Source organism: Lucilia sericata, unplaced genomic scaffold, assembly GCF_015586225.1.
Source record: "Lucilia sericata isolate MDLA Ls3-8-SP2 unplaced genomic scaffold, ASM1558622v1 Contig000416F_arrow, whole genome shotgun sequence".
NCBI lineage: Eukaryota > Metazoa > Arthropoda > Insecta > Diptera > Calliphoridae > Lucilia > Lucilia sericata.
Window position 1 is genome coordinate 237,467 of NW_023994433.1, and position 21,977 is coordinate 259,443.

The 21,977-nt window shown below is 26.6% G+C and overlaps 1 protein-coding gene across 9 annotated transcripts in view; it reads left to right on the forward strand.

The window, feature by feature from the left end:
• Nucleotides 1-21,977, forward strand: part of LOC119604659 (complexin) — a 328,553-nt gene that overhangs the window by 225,253 nt on the left and 81,323 nt on the right. For 8 of the 9 annotated variants that reach the window (XM_037957421.1, XM_037957426.1, XM_037957425.1 and 5 more), the window contains one exon: nt 15,281-15,292. The exons of the other annotated variant lie outside the window; for it this stretch is intronic. In XM_037957421.1, coding sequence (XP_037813349.1) covers nt 15,281-15,292 — 12 coding nt within the window. The remainder of the gene's footprint in view (nt 1-15,280; nt 15,293-21,977) is intronic. 9 annotated transcript variants of the gene reach the window in all.

Genomic DNA, 21,977 nt, shown 5'->3' on the forward strand with positions numbered 1-21,977 from the left:
AATTATGACACTCTAACTATAAATTAGCCTTATGCATATTAAAGTAGCTGTTTTGTAGGTGGGCACATAGGTAAATACACGTAATTATTATTTTGTTAATACACACATATTTACAACATTTATGTCTTTTTTCTTTCATATACATACACACATATTTATTATATGTAATAAAAATAGATAGAAATCAATTATCAAGTATTTTAATATTGGAAATTGTTTTCATATTTTTATATAATAAACATGAGCAGTTATTTATACTATACATATTAATAACCCACATTTGCTATAAAAATTACATATACATATTTTATATAACTGCTTGTTGGAAAATTAAGCCATTTCCCCTTTGTAAAAAGCATAAAAAAACGAATTTAAGTGTTAAATGAAATGTTATATTTGTTTAATTTAATTAAAATTATTATATTTTGTTATTTTTTAATTAACACTTTAACATAAAGTTCTTCATTTATTTAATATATATATTTTTATTTTAATATTAGCATAATACTACACCTTTAACAATACAAAGAATTTAATTAATAAATTACTTTTTTAAATACTAATTAAATATATGTTAACCAAAATATAAAAAAAAAGTTTTTCCACTTTTTTTAGCAACTAAGTACAAAGTGTTGTGGTTAATAAAAATTAAAAAAATAAATTCAATTAACATTTTCATATAAATTTAATCAAATAAAAATTTAATAGTAAAAAAGTTAATTTAAAAAAATAATTGTTATAATTGTAGCTTAATGTATTTAACTTAAAATCCACAATTGTTAATATTTTGTAATAACTATTTAAATTGCATAAATGTTTTACACTGTTGACCACGTGCAGTATGAATGTATATATTATGGCTTAGAATATACATCCCTTAAACTTAACCCAAATTATAACAATCAAATCAGTATTGAATTAACAGTGTTCATTTACCTGTCATCAAAAACACTACTTTCCTCATTAGAAATATTTTCGTCTGTTGAAGGCACGATAGGACCAATAGATAATAAATATTTTCAAAATACTTTGTATTGATCGCAAATATTCAATATTGAAAATGAGCTACATATACCGGTCAACAGATTATAGTAGCCTCCGTACAGATGTTGACACGAAATATATTTAGTTAAAAGAGCCAAACAAATTATATAGATTTGTCGGTCCATACCAACCTTACCTTACATACTCTGATAGAAAATCTTAAGATTATAATACTCTTACTTGTTCACTTTTAGTCAAAGAAAATACAGTAAAATGTTTCCGTTAACTTGAAAAAAATCACTTTTAATGAACGACAAAGCACGAATAGTGCTAGAACAAAAATATACACAATTGAGCTTTAGTAATGGATGGTACTTTGAAAAGCGAGAAGTGAATAGTAGGTATTATATAAAGTTAGAGATTTCGAGGGTTAACATTTGTTATGACTTGTTTTTGAGTGAAATGAAATAAACATAATATACATCAATGGATAAACAATTGTGTTTATCCAAGGAGAAGAAATATATATTTTTGGAAATTCAAATTTTTAACTCTTTTCTAAAAGTTTTCTATTAGATAATTTTTATAGTATGACATGGACTTGAAGTGAACCTGTAAGAGAAACTCAACAAAATCTTGACTTTCAAATAAAGTGAAAATAAGGAAATTTATTTTTCTGATAAAAAACTTTTTTTCCAAAACTAAAATTTTAAAAAAATTGTTTTGTTAGTAGAGTTATTTATAGAATTATTTGTCACAATCTGTTTGCTGCCATACTGCTTTATTATTCGTAAATAATGGTTTCCCCAAAGAAATACTATTTTCTTATCTATTTGTCAGACAGTTGCTAACGTACGATAGATAAATTAACAAAGAGAAAAAAATAACTGTTTCACTTCTGTGTGTTTATTTTAAAATTTTTAGACTTTACTAAAACTTCTAACTATTCTTGGGAATAAAATAAAAAATGTATGATAAATTTATTGAGATGATTTTTATATCCTACACCACTATAGTGGGGAGGGTATTATGCGTTTGTGCTGATGTTTGTAACAGCCAAAAATATTGGTCCTACAAACACCTTAAAGTACACTAATCGGCTCAGAATCACTTTCTTTTTTAACTATGTCCGCCTGTCCGTCTGTCTGTCCATCTATGTGTCCATGAAACCTTGTGCGCCCGCTACAGGTGCAGTTTTCCAGATAATTTCATGAAATTTGGCACATACTTTTTTTTGACCCAAAAACGAAGTCCATTGAAAATGGTTTAAAAGGATAGGAACCCCCTGCCCCCTTATAACCATGTAATGTAGTCACCGGTGAAGGGTATTATATGATCGATTATGCCCGACTACAAATTCTTACTTGTTAATATTGATTTTGTCATTAAGTTCGTAACAAATCGAAATTTCACTAGTAGACCCCATAAAGTAAATATACATATATATATATATATATATATAGAGTAGACATTTCCGTCCATGTGCCTGTTAAAGAAGATTAACACTTCACCTTGAGTTGAAAATATTTCCTTAAAAATTCTTGAAAATACAAAAACAATTTATATGAAAAACGAAGCGAAGTGATTTGAAGCGATTTACATAACAACCTTCTAAATTTTACAAATATATTTTTCATTAAATAAACTTTCCATTATTAATATTGGATAAGATCCTAATATATATTTAAAATAGCCGTAAACGTGTTGAATATATCCAATCGTTAGTTTTATGATACAAACATAAATTGTTCACCTATACCTCGATGTATACGATACTTTAAAAGATTTATCTTTAACACGACTCTTTTATATCTTATGATCTTCTTAATTTTAGTATATAAAAAGTAATTGTATAAAATTATATAATAAAAATAAAATATTATATAATAAAAATTTATAAAAAAATAAATATTTTACCAAAATGTAGAGTTTTTTCTAAACTTGTTTTTAAAAACACAAAAATTTTGTGAACTTTATATAATTAAAAATTATAATTAGTTTTAATCTAATGCCTAAATTAAAAAAAATATAAAATGCAATTTAGTTTTTCTTTGGAAAAAATAAAATGCAAATAAATTTTAATTGCTTTCTTTTGATAATGAGCAAATAGCTTAGTTACTACAAGACTAGTATAACTCAAAGTTCATTAGAATATTTAATACAAATGTAATTTAAATTCAGATTAGAAACATATAAAATTATTCTATTAAATTCTGGTTACCTTCTTGTTATTTAAGAAAAAGTTAAATATCATAAAACATTCAAAGCCGTTTTTCTCGAAACGATGTGTTTTGATTTATGTCAGTGTTGTAGTAAATGAGTGATATATAAGTGTAAATAAACATACGTATCCATTTTCGTATAATTATTTAAGTAAATAATTACTATTTGCTAAAAGAGTACATACTGTAATATAAAGTATACACAAATAAATGTGACAGAATACTTACTGACAACTACAAAACGAAAGATTAAAAAAAAAACACTGTTAATGTTTGTTCAAATACAAACAAAAAACAAAAATTAAAACGTCATAAGATTAAATAGAATGAGAATTTCAAATTGAAAGTTTTATTCTATTTTATACACATAACTAAAAGTCTACAAGTCCTTGGGTTTTAAGTTTTTGGCCGCATATATTTTATTTTCTGTTGTCGTTGTCATTATGAAAAAGTGATGTTGTGTAAGTATTCATTTTTGTTTTTTTTTTCAGCACACTGACATATTCATTAAAATTTAATTAAAATTGTTACATAAACAAAAACAACAAAAATAAAATAAAAACAAACCTATTTACATTTTACATGTAAATAAATGGAAATGTGTATATTTTCGCATAAACACTCATACATACGTACTTGCAGTTACAAAACACAAACACACATACAGATGTAGAAAACACTAACTTTTTCAAACTACACAGACAGCCAGCCTCCTTTCCTCCATTCATAAAATTTGTGTCATTTAAAGGCACACAAATTCACATATACGTGCGAATACGTTAATTAAAGTGTAATGTATATACATATACATGATATATTCCTTCATATATACATAATATGTATATTAGAGTGTCCCGTGGACAACTTTTGTGTAGACACACCTCTCATTAGTTGCGTATTACTGTACTGGATACGGGTAAAATTCAAAATATATTTTGAGAAAGTCCCTAAATTGGAAATCCTGATCTCAGTACAATTTGTTCAAAAAAGGTTTCTTCAATTTTACTGAAAAGTGTTCCGCAAATTTCAAATTTAATGGAAAAAATAATTGTAATTTTTTAGATTATTTTTGGCCCACAAAAGGACAAGGAAACGGACATAAAGATTAAGATATATTTTGCAATTAGCTGTCAAAATATTTATATTTCTCAGCTAATTACGATAAAAATTTTTACAAAATTATATAACGTTTGTTTTGGTTTATAATTTACAATAATTACTTTCGCAATGATCTAAAAATTATGAGATTTTTGAAACCCATTAGAAATTATTGCTTTTAGCGTTATTATGTTATTTCTACAATATTAAAAAAAAAAATTTAAATTTTTACATAGATTTATTTAAGGCAATTTAATAATTCATCGTGAAAAACCAATAACCATTTTAGGGCCACCCTAATATACATATATGTATATGTATTTGGTAGGCTGTGAGAAACAGACAAACGAACACACACAAATATAAAACATTTGACAGCCATACTCAAAAACTCATTTACTAATACAGTAACATTTGTATACAGAAAAGCTTACATTGAAAAGAAAAACCATACATAACTACAAACAAAAAATATGAATAATTATTGTGATGAAAACTTGTATTTGTTTTATATTTAAACAACTACTACAAACAGCATCACCAAAGGAAAAAAACTTACTAACAAATAAATATTCTTTTCATATTGTTATTTATACGCGCCACGTAAAAACGTGTAGAATATTATTTGTCATCTTTTTTGTAACTCAAGAAAATGCAGCACTTTTAGAGAGTTATTTTAACTAAAGTCTGGTAGTCATGAATTTACAAATATATATATTTTTATTTATTAAGTAAGGTCGTCTTTGCAATGCAAAGAAGCCTTTTCGTGGGTAAACTACAGTGAAGTCAATCATCTCTTAGGATATAAGCTCTGAATCTGTTTAGTGATATGAGCTCGTGCTTAGGTTCATACAAAACTTTTAATAGACTACAACTATTTAATAATTGGAAAATAATTCTATACAATTTTCATAGAGTTCACTTTCTATCATATGACGACTCTTATAGGTAATGTTTCAAATTAGTTAAAAATGTTGGTTAGTCCCATACAAATCTTACGGAAATATCGGAAACGTCATACTTATTACTTACAATTTAATAGCAAATAACATTAAAACTGGCTGCTTACTAGTTTTAGGACAATATTATGATTATCAAGAAAGTTTTAAGGTTTTTTTAGCCCAATATGTTCTTGAATTTTGTTATCAGTTAGCCACATCTAAATACATACTTACATACAACTTTTCATTGAGTTAACAACAAGTTTGAATATGTCCAAGCAAAAATTTTATAATGAGTTATACTTACATAATAAATTACTTTTTAACATTTTGAATTTACGCTCTTTCATTTACTTTTAAGTACTCTAATAATGATTTACATATACATAATCATATACATGAACAATAGTACTAAGTAATACGAAAAAGAGTCCTTTGCAGGTTTAACTAGGCAATAGACTCGACAATACTACACAATACTATAGAGTAGACTACACAGTGCAACACGAAAAAGTAAACCATATACAGACACCACTACGTGATAAAAGACAAGAAAGATACTAGTGTCTCCCAGTTTTGCCAAAGTCTTGCAAAAAAAGATTATTTTCTTATATCTTGCAAACCATTCGGATATACTCTCTAAGGCAAAGTTGTAGCTCTTGTCATAATAAACAAAAATTGTGAACATATAAAATCAAAAAAACTTCATCATAATTTTTTAATTTCAAGTTGAAAGAAATTGCACTGCTTTTAGTAACGACACCTGTACGTATACTTGTTAATCATTTATTGATATTACAAAAATTAAGTATACGCAAATAATAACATGTAAAAAAATTAAATTTCTAAAACTTTTTGCGATTTTGATCTTGAAATTTGTATTTTGGTACATTTTTTGACGTCATATACCTGAACAAAGAACAAAAATTGTGAACATATAAAATAAAAACAATTAATCTTAATTTTTTCATTTCAAGTGGAAAGTTTTACATTATAAAATTGCACTACATACTTTCATTAACGACACCTGTACGTATATGTGTTAAGGATTTATTAATATTACAAATATTGAGTAAACGCCTAATTTAGATAAGTACTTGACATTAGGGTTCTATAGTTGAAACGAAAAGTCGACTTTTCGACTTTTTCCATTTAGTTAAAAGTCGACTTTTTGACTTCTCGACTTTTTGCATTTTATGAAAAGTTGATTTTTCGACTTTTTTCATTTAATTAAAAGTCGACTTTTAGACTTTTCGACTATAAGTATTTTATAAATAGTCGATTTTTCGACTTTTTTCGACTATTTTCGACTTTTCGACTTTATTCGACTTTTCGTCTTTTTCCGACTTTTTTTCGACTTTTTTCGACTTTTTCCGACTTTTTTCGACTTCTTTCGAGTTTTTTTCTACTATTTTTTTACTTTTTTCGAGTTTTTCCGACTATATTAGAGTTTTTTACTTTTATTCCACTTTTTTAAGATTTTTGACTTGTTTCTACATTTTTCGACTATTTCCGAATTTTTTCTACTTTTTTCAACTTTTTCTGACTTTTCGACTTTTTTCGACTTTTCGACTTTCTTCGACTTTCAGACTTTTCAACTTTTTTCGACTTTTATTAACAAAGTCGACTTTTCGACTTTTTTCACAGACCATAGTCGAGTTATCGACTTTTTTGGAACAAATTAGTCGACTTCGACTTTTTTCGACAAAAAGTCGATTGTTTGATTATTCGAAAGTTCGATTTATAGAACCCTACTTGACATATTTCTTAAAAAATCGAATTTCTTAAAGTTTTTTTTTGAAATTTTGATCATGAAATTTGTATTTTGGTACTTTTTTAATAGAGACAAAATTTATATCACATTCGAACCTCATTGAAAATATACGAATACAACTTTAACTTATAGAAGTACTAATTTATAGAAGTACTTCTATAAGTAATATTTCTTAACATTTTAAAAATCGAATTTCTTAAAGTTTTTTTTTGCGATTTTGATCTTTAAATTTGTATTTTGGTACTTTTTTTGGACATTATGTACCTTTTAATAGAATGAACGTTTATATCACATTCGAACCTCTTTGAATAAATTCGAATAGAAGTTTCGTAATTATTTTTTGTACCTTTTCATAAAACATTGTTCTCTATTTATTGGTTACTACATATAAATATTTATTAAAAATTTGCGTTGCATCACTAGGGAGAAAATTGTACTTTATTATAATAAATTTATGAGAGTGTTCACATGAAAACTCATTGATACTTTTGTTCAAAATTTCGGTTTAGATTAAGCTCGATACGCGTAGTGAAGTACCCAGGGAATAAAATAATATATGTATATAATATTCTTTTAGAAATCAAGCTCATAAAACATACTTATATTGTACATATAAGAAATTTTGTTATTAATGAAAAATTTGGTTAACCGCAAATCTTAACTTTAATTTAAATATACCATTAATATTTTTATAGTTTAATTAAAACCAAATTAACACTATTAATCACATTTGCAAAAATATAAAACCACAAATGAAAGACCTACATGACAAGAATTTATAATTCAAAATAGTTCAAGATTAAATCTAGAACCAAATAAAACCTATTAAATTGTATGTGTCAATTTCTATGTACACGATATAACCCTTATATTTATTGTGTTTAATATGGAAATAAAAACAGAAAACCCACATTTTCCTTAAAAGAAAACAAAAAGGCCAGTAAGACTTTCTTAATCGATTTCATGGTTTTTCTAAACACCCCTTCCAAATGCTGTCCTTTCAATAGCTTCATTTAATGAACACAACATTAATAATGAATAAAACTCGCTCATTGGGAAATGAAAAGGGAAGGAATAGACAGGCTAAATAATAGAAAAAGGGAATTAAATAATAATAATAATAAACTTTTATGTCAGCCGTCCCAGCTCAGAAGAAAAGAAATGAAATAAAATGAAATTATCAAAAGAAAACCAAAAATAATTGTTTTGTTAATTTTCATGGTACCCCATACAAAAAGAAAAAAAAAACTGAAAGCATATTATAGACGAAACTAAACTTAAATAAAAACCACTTGCCGTTGACAGGCATAAACAATGAGCAACAAAACAAAAAAATGTCAAAACAATAAACCAACAATAGTAAAAACGAAAATTTCACTACGAAGATTAATTACAGTTTAAAAAGTATTTGATAAAGATACAAAAAGGAAGAAATAAGCCAGAAATGAAACAGAAAGTAAACTAAGCCCAAAAAAAGAAACGGTGATGGTATCTAAATTTGCTTAAAAAAAGAAATAATTATAAATCACTCTACTTTAAGGAGAATTATAGTGTTGATTAATAGGAAAAGTTTTTCATAAAATAGGGGACATAATATTAAAGTTGATATTGTTATATAACTCGTTAACTTAGACCTAGTAAAACTTTATTCTCTCTACTAAATTATATAGAGATCAGTTCAGGAAGATCTTTTCATACTTAAGGTAATTTAGTTTAAAAACTAGTCTTCAGTTGATCCAAATACTCACGTAAGGTCGAAAATCGCTAGTGTAGGATATTATATTATCTCTCTACCTTAACCTTTACACAAGAAATAGAGTTAGGTGAAACAAGTAGGAAAATATGGTCGGACATGGCCGACTATATGATACCCTACACCATGGGTATATTTTACAAATTATTTATTTTTTATAAAGAAACATCTATGTCGAATTTTACCTTAATTCCAATGTATTTAAGCAATTTCTTGATGAAAAACCAAATTTCTAAAAGAGGCTTTATATGAGAGTTAGGGTCAAATATGGGTCGATCCTCAACAAATTGAGAAGAGGGATGTATTTTTATATAAAGGTTAGTTATGCTGAATTTTATCGCGTAAAGTAAGTAAATTAATTTTTGGACGTTTAAGATATTTTTTTAAAAGGGGTTTGTATTGGGGCTAGGATCAAACGACGGTCGATCATTATTAAAATTGGCATGGCCATTTATGCCCATAGAAAACTTAGTCGTGCCATTTTTTGTATGGGGGCTAGGTCAAATAATGGACCGAGTTCAACAATTTTCAGTAGGCATCGTTTTTGTGCCCGAAAACTAGAATGATTCAAATTTTATCAAAATATCTTGAAAACTGTGGTCTGTAGCTTGCGCATAATTTTTATATGGACAGTCAGAGATACAAGCCGATGCAATATGATCGGCGGCTTGTTATAAAATATACCGGCGGCGGCTAAAATATCGGCTAAATCTATGCTGAGAATCTGTTCTTTACAGAAAATTTTCTATATAAGCGTTTGTTACATAGAAAAATGGGTTTATTTTGGGTTGTTTAATAGAAAAGTTTCTCTATATAAGTATTATCTATAGAAAATTGTCATTATTACAGTTATTTTTATGAAAAATTGTTTCTAACAGTTTTTTACAATTTTTATACATGAAGACAAAATGACTGAAAAAATTGGCAACTCAGTTCATTTTTTTAAGAAAAACCTAAGTTTCTTGGTCGGCGACCAGCCGCCGCCGATTTGAGCCTAGACGGCTTGTATCTCTGCCAGCCAGCCAGCCGGACAGACGGATGGACATGTCTTAATCGACTCAGAAAGTGATTCTCAGTTGATCGCTATACTTTATGTATGCGTTACAAACATCAGCACAAACGTACAATAGCCTCCCCACTATAGTGGTGTAGGGTATAATAACAAATTGATTACATCCAAATTATACAGACTTAATATTTATAACAATGGAAATGTAAAATTTTATTGTATAGAAAATTACAACTTTTACTTTTAAAACATATTTATACGATAGTAATATTTACATATTAAATCTTCAATTTTTAATATTAGTTTTACTAATTATTCTCTTTTTTCTTTTCTTTCTCCTTTTAGGTAAGATGTCGTTCTATTTGGATTATATTCCACCTAAAATAAATTTCTTTCACCAACTTTTTTCTTAAGTAACGCTAATTTTCAAGTAATTCTTTAAATGCATAATATTCTTAATCGTTCTATTGTGCCAAAATACTATAGAAAATTATCATCAATATACATATAGCAATTGATTTGAAAATGCTAATATTTTGAATAAATTTTATTAACATCACTCACTATTTTTGTGGAAAATTTTTGATAAACACTTAAAATTGTTTCACATATATACACAATTTAAATTGGTTTACGCAAGAAAAGTAAGATTTCATTCAGTATTTTCATTTTAAGTCAAAACATACATAAAAGACGTATTTCAAGCGTTTCGTATAAATCGCATTAATACTTACATATATTTAAAAATATTAAACTTGGATTAATTTCCATCACACCATTTTTACTCCACATTGGTCCTACACTAATACTTTTAACAAAAGTCTTTTGCGAAAAGAATTCTGCTTTTGAATCTCTTTATAAATCCCTTACATTTGTGTTATGCAAAAGCAAAACTAAAGCAAAGTTCGATCTACTAGGCATAGGATGTGATAAAGATGATATTTTGTCATTATCCTCTTGATAAGTATTATAATATGAAAGTGTTAATTTCTTAGTTTGTACTAAATTCAGCCGACTCAGCTCATGCCAGCAATACGATTGGCATATTAAACAACTGATTGAACTTCATCGATTTTATTATTGATTTGCAAACAACACGCCAAATAGTTCAGATTAATTTCCATTAAAATAATTTTAAAAATTTTGAAGTACTATTTTAAAAATTTCGTCGAATTATTATTATTAAAAAGAAAAAAGAAGAAAATTCTATTTACCTTAAAATTTAATCAATTTTTAAAATACTGAAAGGAAATCTTAAAAAAAAGTAAATATGTTAAAAACTATATACAAAAAGAAAATAAAATAAAACCCACACCAGCTTTTGCAATCACATGATAACAAAAAAGAATATTCAATTTAAATTTTTGGCCACTATATTTAATACCAAATATGTGTGTGTAACGAAAAAAAAACAAAAGAAAAGAAAATCATACATACATACATATTTCATAAAGTTATATCGAAATCGAACATGTAACCTGCTGCTACAAACATTCACATTGAACGAAAAAAAAAAAAATTAAATTAAATCAATAAAAAAGGAATAAATAAACATCACAATTCACGTAGCAAAAATAACAACAAGAAAGAAAATATAAATATATAAAAATTACTTTTTCATTCAAAAGCACCAATTGCAAAATATTTCATATAAAACATTTATAAAAATAAAAATAAATAAATAATGAAAAGAAAATATTTTCACTGCATTCACACAGATAGAAACATTCACTATGGGTAGAAAAACTCGTACTCGTACATGCAACAAAGTATATTTGTATTTGTGAATATGAACATGTTTAAAATACATATTTTCATTTATCTTTCTCTTATTTCGTATAATTTATTAATAACCATATAAACGTTATGGATAATAATTCACAAAAAAAAATGAAAAGTCTGAAATAAATACTCTACTTACTTTTACACAACTACACATTCTTAAATGCGATAATAGAGAAAGGATATTAATACACACCCTGAATATATATATAGTACAAGTTTTTGTACAACATACTCTTACCCAGTAAACATTCTATTGAATAATTGAGAAAATGTTGAAACCTAATACTTACTGATACGGCCTCTCATAGTTTCAGTATAATGTTTCACAGGGCAACGAAATGAAGATTTGTAAAAACTTTTGAAACCAATTGGACTATTTTTAATGTACCTTTAGGTGCTGAAACCGAATCAGACATCTGGAAATAAGTAATTCGTATCGCCCACCAATTTTCCACCTTTTCATCTTTTAGTCCTTCTGAATGTATACATACTTGAGACCCAAATACAAAATTTTGTTTATTTCTATAACCACCACTAAATCCAAAATTTTTGTATAAATCCTTTTCCCTTTCAGAGCCGTGGTGCTACCAGTGAACGAGGTCCTATCGCACTAAATTTTTCCAGAATGCATTTTTATAACTTTAGGTAGAGGCAGAGTATTCGCAACTATTCGCAACTTCTGTGAAATTAAAAATTTTTGTATTTGGGTCTCAGGTATACAGTCAGAAGGACTAAAAGATGAAAATGTGGAAAATTGGTGGATGATACGACTTTTTTTATTTCCATATTCAGAATCAGCACACCAAGTTTTTAGTCGTTGGCCTGTGTTATTTAAAGATTTTATTCTCAAAATTTTGACGTCCGTCCTTTATGTAAAAAAAGTAACTAAATACAAATATAAATTCAGGATGGAAAATTCATTTTTATTGTCTGTTGTTGTTAGTAATTTTTGGTATAAAAAATACCTCAATACCCACAAAATGTACAATAAACTTTTACTAAATGGTAAAGATTAATTAATAGACTATTGTAAAAACCATTTAAGGCTCAATCAAACTACTAAATACATAATAGAATGATGAAGAAGCTTGTGTTTGGACTAGTCCTGAAAACTAGTACTAGTCTGTAGACGAGTCAATATTTTTGCCCATGTTATAGTCTATAAAATACTCAATGTATAATAGACTAGTTAGTAGATTAGTCCATAGACTAGAGAATAAAACACTATATATACTAGTCAAAAGACTATACTAAACTAGCCAATAGACTAGTCTAGAGCATAGTCAACGAACAAGAATATTAGTCCTTAGATGTGGAAACATTTTTCTAAGGATATGTGCCTAAAACGCCTAAAAGTAATTAAGTACTTTTAATCCTAATTTATTCATAAATGTGAAAAAATCAACCTTAATTGGTTTAAATATCAGAGCCTTAATTTAAAAACTTGTTCAACTTGATATTGATACGAAATGATCGTTGGGAACGTTGTTCATACGAAATAAAGCGTTCTTTGATATCTATCATTTCACAACTTACAAAAGTTACAATTGTCAATGTTCTTAACGAAAAAAAAAATCATACATAAAAACAAAAAACCCAGTGTCGATGCGAGGGTCACATATTAAGTTTGATGTTTTTCATATTATAATTCCAATAGATCATGAAAATTGTCTCTACTCAACGTTATTAAATTAAAAGTTTTGACATTATGGCCCTAGGCTAGATTCAAAATTTCAATTTCTAATATATTTCTTCACTTGACAAAACGATTAACTCCCATTTCTTACAACTGATTTAGATTCCATATTACAGTAATTATATAGAACACATATAAAAAATCAGTAGCAATATTTTACTGTTCGAAGGGACCTCCATAAATGCGAAATGTCTTGCACCTTAATTCTTCTTGGTTTTTCATTTTTCCTTTTATGCCACCAGTTTGTCATTTGCATTTTATTCAAATTTTACACACTCACATAACTGTCTCTTAGTCTATATGTGTGAGCAAGCTTATATGATGGCATTTTTATTCATATTCATACACCTGAGTTTGAGTTTAAAACATTTATCCACTTCATATCAGTCAGTCTGGCTGTGACTGGTGGCATGCATGAATGTGTGCAACTGCTTATCCCTTGTCTGTGTGTGAGTCTCCACTAGTAGGTGTGTTCGTGTGTGTTTGCTAGTGTTTATACATTTCGTTTCCTTTACGTTTGAGTAGTCAGAATAATGTCAAGTATTTGACATCTTCATTTATTCACTGAGTTGATATCATTTCATTTCTTCTTCAAAGTTTCATTTTCTTTAGTTTTTTTTTTTTTTTATTTTGCCTGCCTCTTGGCTTCATTTTCATACACTACTGTATGAGTAATCAAGAAATATCATACATTTTCCATATGAAAAAATTTAATTTCATAAAGAAGAAGGGAAAACTTTAGTATGAATTTAATTTAGTATTGAATGTTTTCCGGAAAAATATTTCTAAGGTTTGAGTTTTGCCTTTATTGAAATGAAAGAAAACTATTTCTGAAGAAATAATTTGAGTCTAGAAAATTATGATAAAAATCATATTGATACAAGGAATGCAAGAATGAAGAAGAATGAATATCAAATTTAGTATAGGGCAGCAAAGATTTTGCTTTGATCAAGGTTTTCATTTTACATCATGTGTATAAATTCGCCATGATTATTGCTTCCAGAATTCATTCATATGGCCTTCTTCTAATATATCTTCTTTGAAGGTTACTGCCATAGTGTGTTCATTAATTATTTTCTTGAGATTTTAAGAGTATGTGTAAAATATCTACATCTATACTTCTGTTGAATATTAAAAGTTTTCTGTCATTGTGGAAGTAAGTTGATCTGCAAATCTTCTTCCAATTTAATGACTCTTTTGTTTGGGTTTTCCTCGATTTTCATTATTTCCCTGTATAACTTGAAATGAAATGTTCTTCGAGATTTGAATCAAAGTATTATCTATTCAATATGATTTGCCAAATCTGACTTATCTTAAAACGAAGGGAAACACTAGAGATACAGCTACTCTAGATCATAAATAAACATTATATAATTTATATAAAGCATACTTATGTTTTTGTACGAGTATGATTATTATTAAGTAAATATTTTAACAAATTCATTACAAATTAATATTTACATATTTGTCATATAGAACGCATAAAGAATACATTGTTATTACGAAATAATTAAATTTGGCCAACAACAATTCATACACCAGTTAACATAACATACACATACAGTATTCAAAAAAAACAAACATACACCAATTAAAAACATTAAACTCTACTATATATAAAAAAACATCAAATCGCTTTAAAAGCAAATAAAAATAAATAATTTCCAGCATTTCACAAAACTACGATATTTCATTAGTTTAATGCATTTTTGAAACTTTTCCTCTTCGCACTCAAAATAAAAGAATCAGTCAAGTGTATAGATGTATATAGGAATGGAAAAAAATAGAAATAAATTTGGTATAATATTCACATATACATACTTAGTACACTTATATAATTATATACTCTCACATTGAATAAAATATCGATTTATATTTAATTAAATCAATAATATTTATATATGCTAAGATAAAATAAACTTAAACATTTAGTATTAAAGTGATTCTAAATAAAACTATATATTTTCTATTATTCTTTCCCCCCTTTTTCAAACGTTAACAATGTTCATGCTCTACAGATGCTGCAGGCGGTAAATGATTTTGTTTCAAGTTTTCATTCTTTTTATTAAAAATTATTTTGATTAATTTACGTTAATATTTTCTAAATATATTTTTGTCATTTAAACTGCATCTGCCACAAATTTAGTTACGATAAAGTATATATTTTTTTAACATTAAACTTATACCTCTTATACTTATTAATTAAATTTTAATAAAGTATTTTATTTTCATAATAATTTTATCTTAGCTTGACATTTAAAAATTTGACATTTGTTTATTTTATACTTCATAATAACAATTCAATTATTCAAATTTATTTACTATAGTTTTTGTAATTTTTTCCATTCATACATTTGAGTTGAGTTTCAATAATAATTGACAACAAAAATTAATTAATTATGAATTTATTTCATTTCGTTTAGTTGGAAAGATATTCCTTTTTCATTTAGTTTTATTTTAAAATGATGCTTACTGCACAACAGGCCCCCCTTTTTTTTAACTAATATATAGTTGTATTTAAAAAATGGAAAATTTATTAAAAAATTTATTTGAAGTATGACTTGCTTCAAAATAATAATAATAATTATATGCCAAAAGCATTTTGCTAATAATTATAATATAATTAATGTATGGTTTTTATTTTTAAGAGATTGCATGTTATAATGATATAAATTTTTAATAAAAATTGCAATTAATTAATTAAAGCGTTATAAGATAAAGAATAAATCTGTGCGTAGTCAATATAATTCATTCATTAGCACGGAACAGTTTGTCGATTAAATAACTCAATCCCTGTAAAACAATTCCAAGTGGTAACTTCTAGCAATCATAATAAATCTACTTATATCATATTGTAATTATTCCACAGTGGGATAATTCTGTTTAAATAATTTTGCCATTGTGAACGATATATTTATGTTAATCACAGATCACCTAGTCCCAACACTGTTGGCTTACGAACTGAGGCATATTTTATAAGATATTTTAATAAAATTGTATTGGTCTTATACATATATAAGACATCATTTTCAATGGTTTTCTTAAACTGCTTTGGTCAGTTAAAAATTTTCAATTTGAAAATTTTCAAAAATTTAAAAAACTAAAAATTTAAATTTTTTTACAATAACCTCTTTTGTAAATATAACATTTAATATTTCTCTGACCCATCTTTATAAGAAGATAACAAAAATATTGAAAAGAGCATTTAAAATTGTCTATATTGTTTCAATATTAGGTCCACCAAAACAGGTCCTATAGCAGAGAATAAATATGTCAAGCAAGTATATCATCAGCGTTAGACTAAATTTTCCCGATATTCTCATCTTACTTAGACATTATTGCTAAGAATTTTATTACGGGTTTTAACTTAGCCTTAAAGGAGCAAAATGTTCTCTCATATCACAACTGCGATAAAATTGTTAAACAAAATTTTTTTCTAATATTTAAATAAAAAACTATAAAACTACATCGATTGATAATCACCTCTACACAATTTTACTTAATTACCAAAATAAATGCGTTGCTACACTTTTAAATATAAAATACTTATACTAAACTAAATTTCTCACATTACACATTATCACAAACTACACACATAATTTCTTGTAAATACGAGACTTTTTAAAAAACCTAAAAATTTTCCTATTTATTTGCTTGAGCTTAATTTATTTCTATTAAACTACTTTATTATTGGCCTGTTATTTTAATATAAAATTTTTAATTTTGATTTCACTTCACCAGCTTGTTGCTAAAAAAAAAAAAATAAAAGCACTATTTTTTATCTTTAAAGTTAAGTTTACTTTTTATCTATAAATATTTGTTTATTCTGTCTTTTTATATAATCACATATCTTTTGATATCTTTCTTGGCACATTGCTTTTAACACTTTATTATAATTGTTTTTAAGTTTTGTATAAGAAAAAGAAAAATAAGAAAAATTTCATACCCGAAATATATATTAAAGAATATAATATTAATTGTTTGTAAAAAGATATTAAAGGAAAGCAAAAGACCTTTATACGAATAAAAATCTTATGTAAACAGTATATAGAGCTTTAAAACTCAATCCACTTTAACAACGTAAGTACCCGTCGGAAAATTTGTGTCAAATTATTTCACTTTTAGAGAATTTTTATTTAAATTCTTACATCTTCAAAATTAACCATATCCACACATAACCCAAAGAAAAAACGGCGCTCGGCAATTGTATGTATGTATATAACACTAGGTAATATAAATAGAAACTGAACAATCGAACAACTAATACTACTATCCAATAAAGTTAAAAGAGAAAACTCGTTTAGTAACTTTTTACGATCATAATATAAAGTATCAAGCGAGAAACGATATGAACTAGTTTTGTGCGGACTTACGAAGATAGATATATAATGTGCTTTGAATTTCAGAAAACCTGGTGTTTTCGACGATTTTCTAGTCTGGCATAAGTCCATATGATAAAAACCTTTTCTTCTAATTTGGATGCCAGAAAAATTTCATAGATAATTTCTTCTCTTGATTTAGTACTGCATCGATATACATTTGCACTTTGTCCTCCAATAACATTGTTTCCGGCTATATCGACAGTAATCTTGATATTATGTATCTTGATGTTAATTATCAGGAAATCATTCTTCATATATTTCAGTTCTGGAAAAATCTTCTTCCATTCCAGAAGCCTTAAACATGTAAATTAGAGCTTTTTTTAGCTTGTTTTTAGTTTCAAAATTAGGCGCATTGTGTCTAAGACGAATGACTCCAACATCGCTATTGTGGTAGTGTGACTTTCCTGTGTCAAATCTTACACAATTGGCATTATTTGTACAATCACTATACCAGTCTACAGTCAGTCCACATAGGAGAATTTTCTATTCTTCGGTGTCATTCCCTAGAACTACTAAGCCACGCAACTCAATTTGAATATCTTTTAACGCCTACCGGCATATTTCACAGGCCTTGCAGTTAAATTTCATTCCAGCAGCCTTGGATCAGTAGCCTGTAAATAAGGACTTTATTGAGCATGAGAAAATTAGGTGGATTAAGACGAATGACTCCAACATCACTCTTATAGAAGTGTGGCTTTTATGTGTCAAATCTTATACATTTGGCATTATTTGTACCAGCACTGTTCGAGCCTACAGTCCGCTTAGGAGAATTTTCTATTCTTCGATTCCTTCGTTTCCTATGAACTGCCTCCCTTTCTCGGAACTTTTAAGCCATGCAGATAAATGTAAATCATTTCTGCCGTCTTCAGGCACAATTTACAGGCCTCCTTGATATTAATGGGTTTATAAAACGTCTATATAAACTTCTGGGTATATATAAACTTCTGGGTATATCTGCGCAGATTTTCGAAAGTTATCTTCAACCATTGTGATCAATGTTCTGACGATGTTGGCGTATTGGATTTCAGTATCAGCTTTAGAATCTAATGGTTTAATATTCAGAAATGCAAGAAAAATTCCTTTAATAACTTTATCAAATCCAAATAAAAATCTTTATGCAGTTTTGTAATAATCAGGAATCCATGTTCATGGAAAAACCTTGGTATATGATCGATTTGCACCATTTTTGATTGTAAAAGTTACTGGAGCATTTATGTTTTAGGCTAAAGGTATTAGATTTAAATATCGAAATTATATATAGGTAAATTATAGAATATATTATGTCCTTCAAATCACCTATACCAAAAATCATTTTCGAAAAGACATTTTACTACTATTTCGGGTATGAAATTTAAAAAAAATAAGAGTAATTTTTAATAAGATTCATTAAAAATTTAAAGACCGGATTTATTATTAAACTCCAGAGCATTAAAAAATACTCAATTTAACGATAAAACCGGTCCTTAATTAAAATTTCCAATTAATATGTTTCTATAAAAATATCAGGCATTGTTCTAATTCAATTTGTACAAATTTTTAATTAATTTAATTTATTAAATATTTTATACTTTATATTTCTTCTTGTTCACCTTAACTGGTAGTATTTTATTTAATTGTTTATTATTGTATTAAAAATATTCTTAATAATTTAAAACTGTATAATATTAACTTTTTCTTATGATTATAATTTAAACAAAAAGATTTAACATTTTTTTCTTTTATCTATTTCTTTTGTGTTGTGTATTGCTTTTTGCAAAAAAAAACTAAACTGAACAATTTATGTTGAAAAACTGCTTCTTCTACTACTACTACTCTACCTATTCTTCTACTACTACTGCTACTACTACTACTACTAAATGAACTACTACTGTAACTACTTCTAAAAACCACATTTAAAAAAATATAATTAATAAATGTAAAAAATAAACAAATAATAAACTGTGGATTTAATTTAAAATAAATGTATAAAATACAACAACTACTCTACAACAACTTCTTGCTACAACAACAACTATTATTACTACAACATCAACAACTATATAAAACTACAACAACAATTATTTCAATACAACAACCAACAACGCATTTGAATTGAGGTAAAGTATAAATGATTCTTTATTTCTTACTTCCACACCACTGTTCACCCGAGAACTTCATTTTTATTACAACCCTCTTTTACTTTCTTTAACCGAACAATTACAAACTAAAACAATCTCATACCACTGTCTTTAAGAAAAAAATTAAAAAAAAATAAATAAAAACAACTGAAGTTACACCCAGAGAAAAAATAGGTGCTAATGATCATAATAATTAAATATGTCATATTCAGTCTAATAATAATAATAATGGATATCAGCAAACAAATTATAGTTATTTACATTTTTATCACAACAATATTTTTTTCTTTAAATCTTAATGAAATCATCACCACAATCATGTTTTTTCTCTGGGTGTAAAAAAGAAAAATAAATTTAAACTTTAATCTTGTTACAATTTCATTTAAATCCTAATCAATTTCGCTTTTAAAATATGTTTTCTTTTATAAGCCAAATAAATGGCCAAGTTTGTAAAGTATAAAAAGTCAAAGTTAAAATGATAGGGTTGAGAAACAAAACAAATACAGACTAAATAAATTTATGCCTTAATTTATTTTCAACATAAGAATAAACAAATAGATAAATTTACATTTAGGTACATATACAGTTTTTTTAAAAAAAGGGTATAAATTGTTAAACCATTTTCGGTTGATCCTTTAACAATGTTTATTGAAAATGTTTGTCTTAAGTAAGAATTTTTATTGAAGTGTATTTATTTAACATCGTCATCATCACTATAACAATCATCATTATCGTCAACATCATCGAAGTCATTTCAAGCAATTTGTATTTATGTCTTTTTCCACCAATGCGCAGGGGAGGTTTGTTATTGAAAAACATGTATAGCTTTTCACTTTTATTACCTTTTTACCTCGACGCTCTCTCTTAAGAAAACAGTCAAACTTGCCATGGTCCTTTTTAAAATACCATTTTTCTTATTGAATTCAAACATTAAATTGTATTTATTTTTTTTTTCTTTATGTTTAAAATTTTCCATTTCTCAAGTAAATGCTTACCCGTATAGGTATTTTTATGAAAAGAAAAGTTTTCTTTTTACTTATTGGAAAATGAGTTACAAAATTTTCCTCTTCCCTTTGGTACACATCTGTTTCTCAATAAAAAAAATAATATAACAATATCTGTTTTTTATGAAGTACTTTTTTTTTTCTTCGAAATAATATATATTTTTTCATTTATTGTTTGCGGGGTTTTTGAAATCGTAACTACACGTGTGATATTTATTAGTTATTGCCATGTTGTTAATTTTCCTCTTAAGAAAATAGAGGTACTTTCACAATTTTTGTGAAAATTGCTACAATATTTCATTTGCAAGTAATGACTTTAAGACTTTTGTTTAATGGCGTTTTAATAACTAAAAAATATTGTGTAAATAAAATTTACTTTGAGAAAGCTTTTTAAAAAGAGGTCATAATTAGTAAAAAGAATATAAAAATAAGTAAGAGTGTTATATTCGGCTATGACGAATCTTACATAATCATTAGAGGGTCATATTTGACAATTATGGATAGAGCTCAATCAAATTTTTAAAATCTAATAATTTTCGTCCAATTTGTATAACGATAAAATGGTTTTCTGTAATAGGGGTTATATGAAGGTTAGATAGATACATAGATTTCGGTTCGTATAACTCTTATTCGCTTCGAATTATTAACTGTAATCGTATTTTAAATTTAAATTAGGAAAGTAAGAGAAATTTTCTGAAGGGGACCTTTTTTCGGAGTATGGTCAATTAAGGACCGACACTCATAAAATTTTGTATATAGATTTAGCTTTGTATAGAACTTTCCCATTTTTAAATAAGGAATATTCATATTTTAAATAAGAAAAATCTTTTGCAGGATCGATCCTTATATGTGGGATAAGATCAGTTACCAATTTATCCCCATCTAATTCGCTAGCAAGATTTACGTTCCTATAAAAGTATATAACTAATGTGGAATTTCATAACTGTACTCGTATTTTTAAGCCAGCAATCAGCATTGAAGGCGACCTTATAGGGAGGGTAATCTTGTAGTGCGATACTCATATTTTTATTTATATTTAAGTGGACCCCATAAGGGGCATTGTGTCAATTTTGGATCGATCCTCACAAAATTTGTTGAAGGGATTTTGGCTTGCATGAGACTTATTTATGACGAATTTTTAAAATAGCTATGACTATTAAAACTGTTTTCCCTGGGCCAAAGAAGGATTTTAAAAATAGCTATCTAAACTGC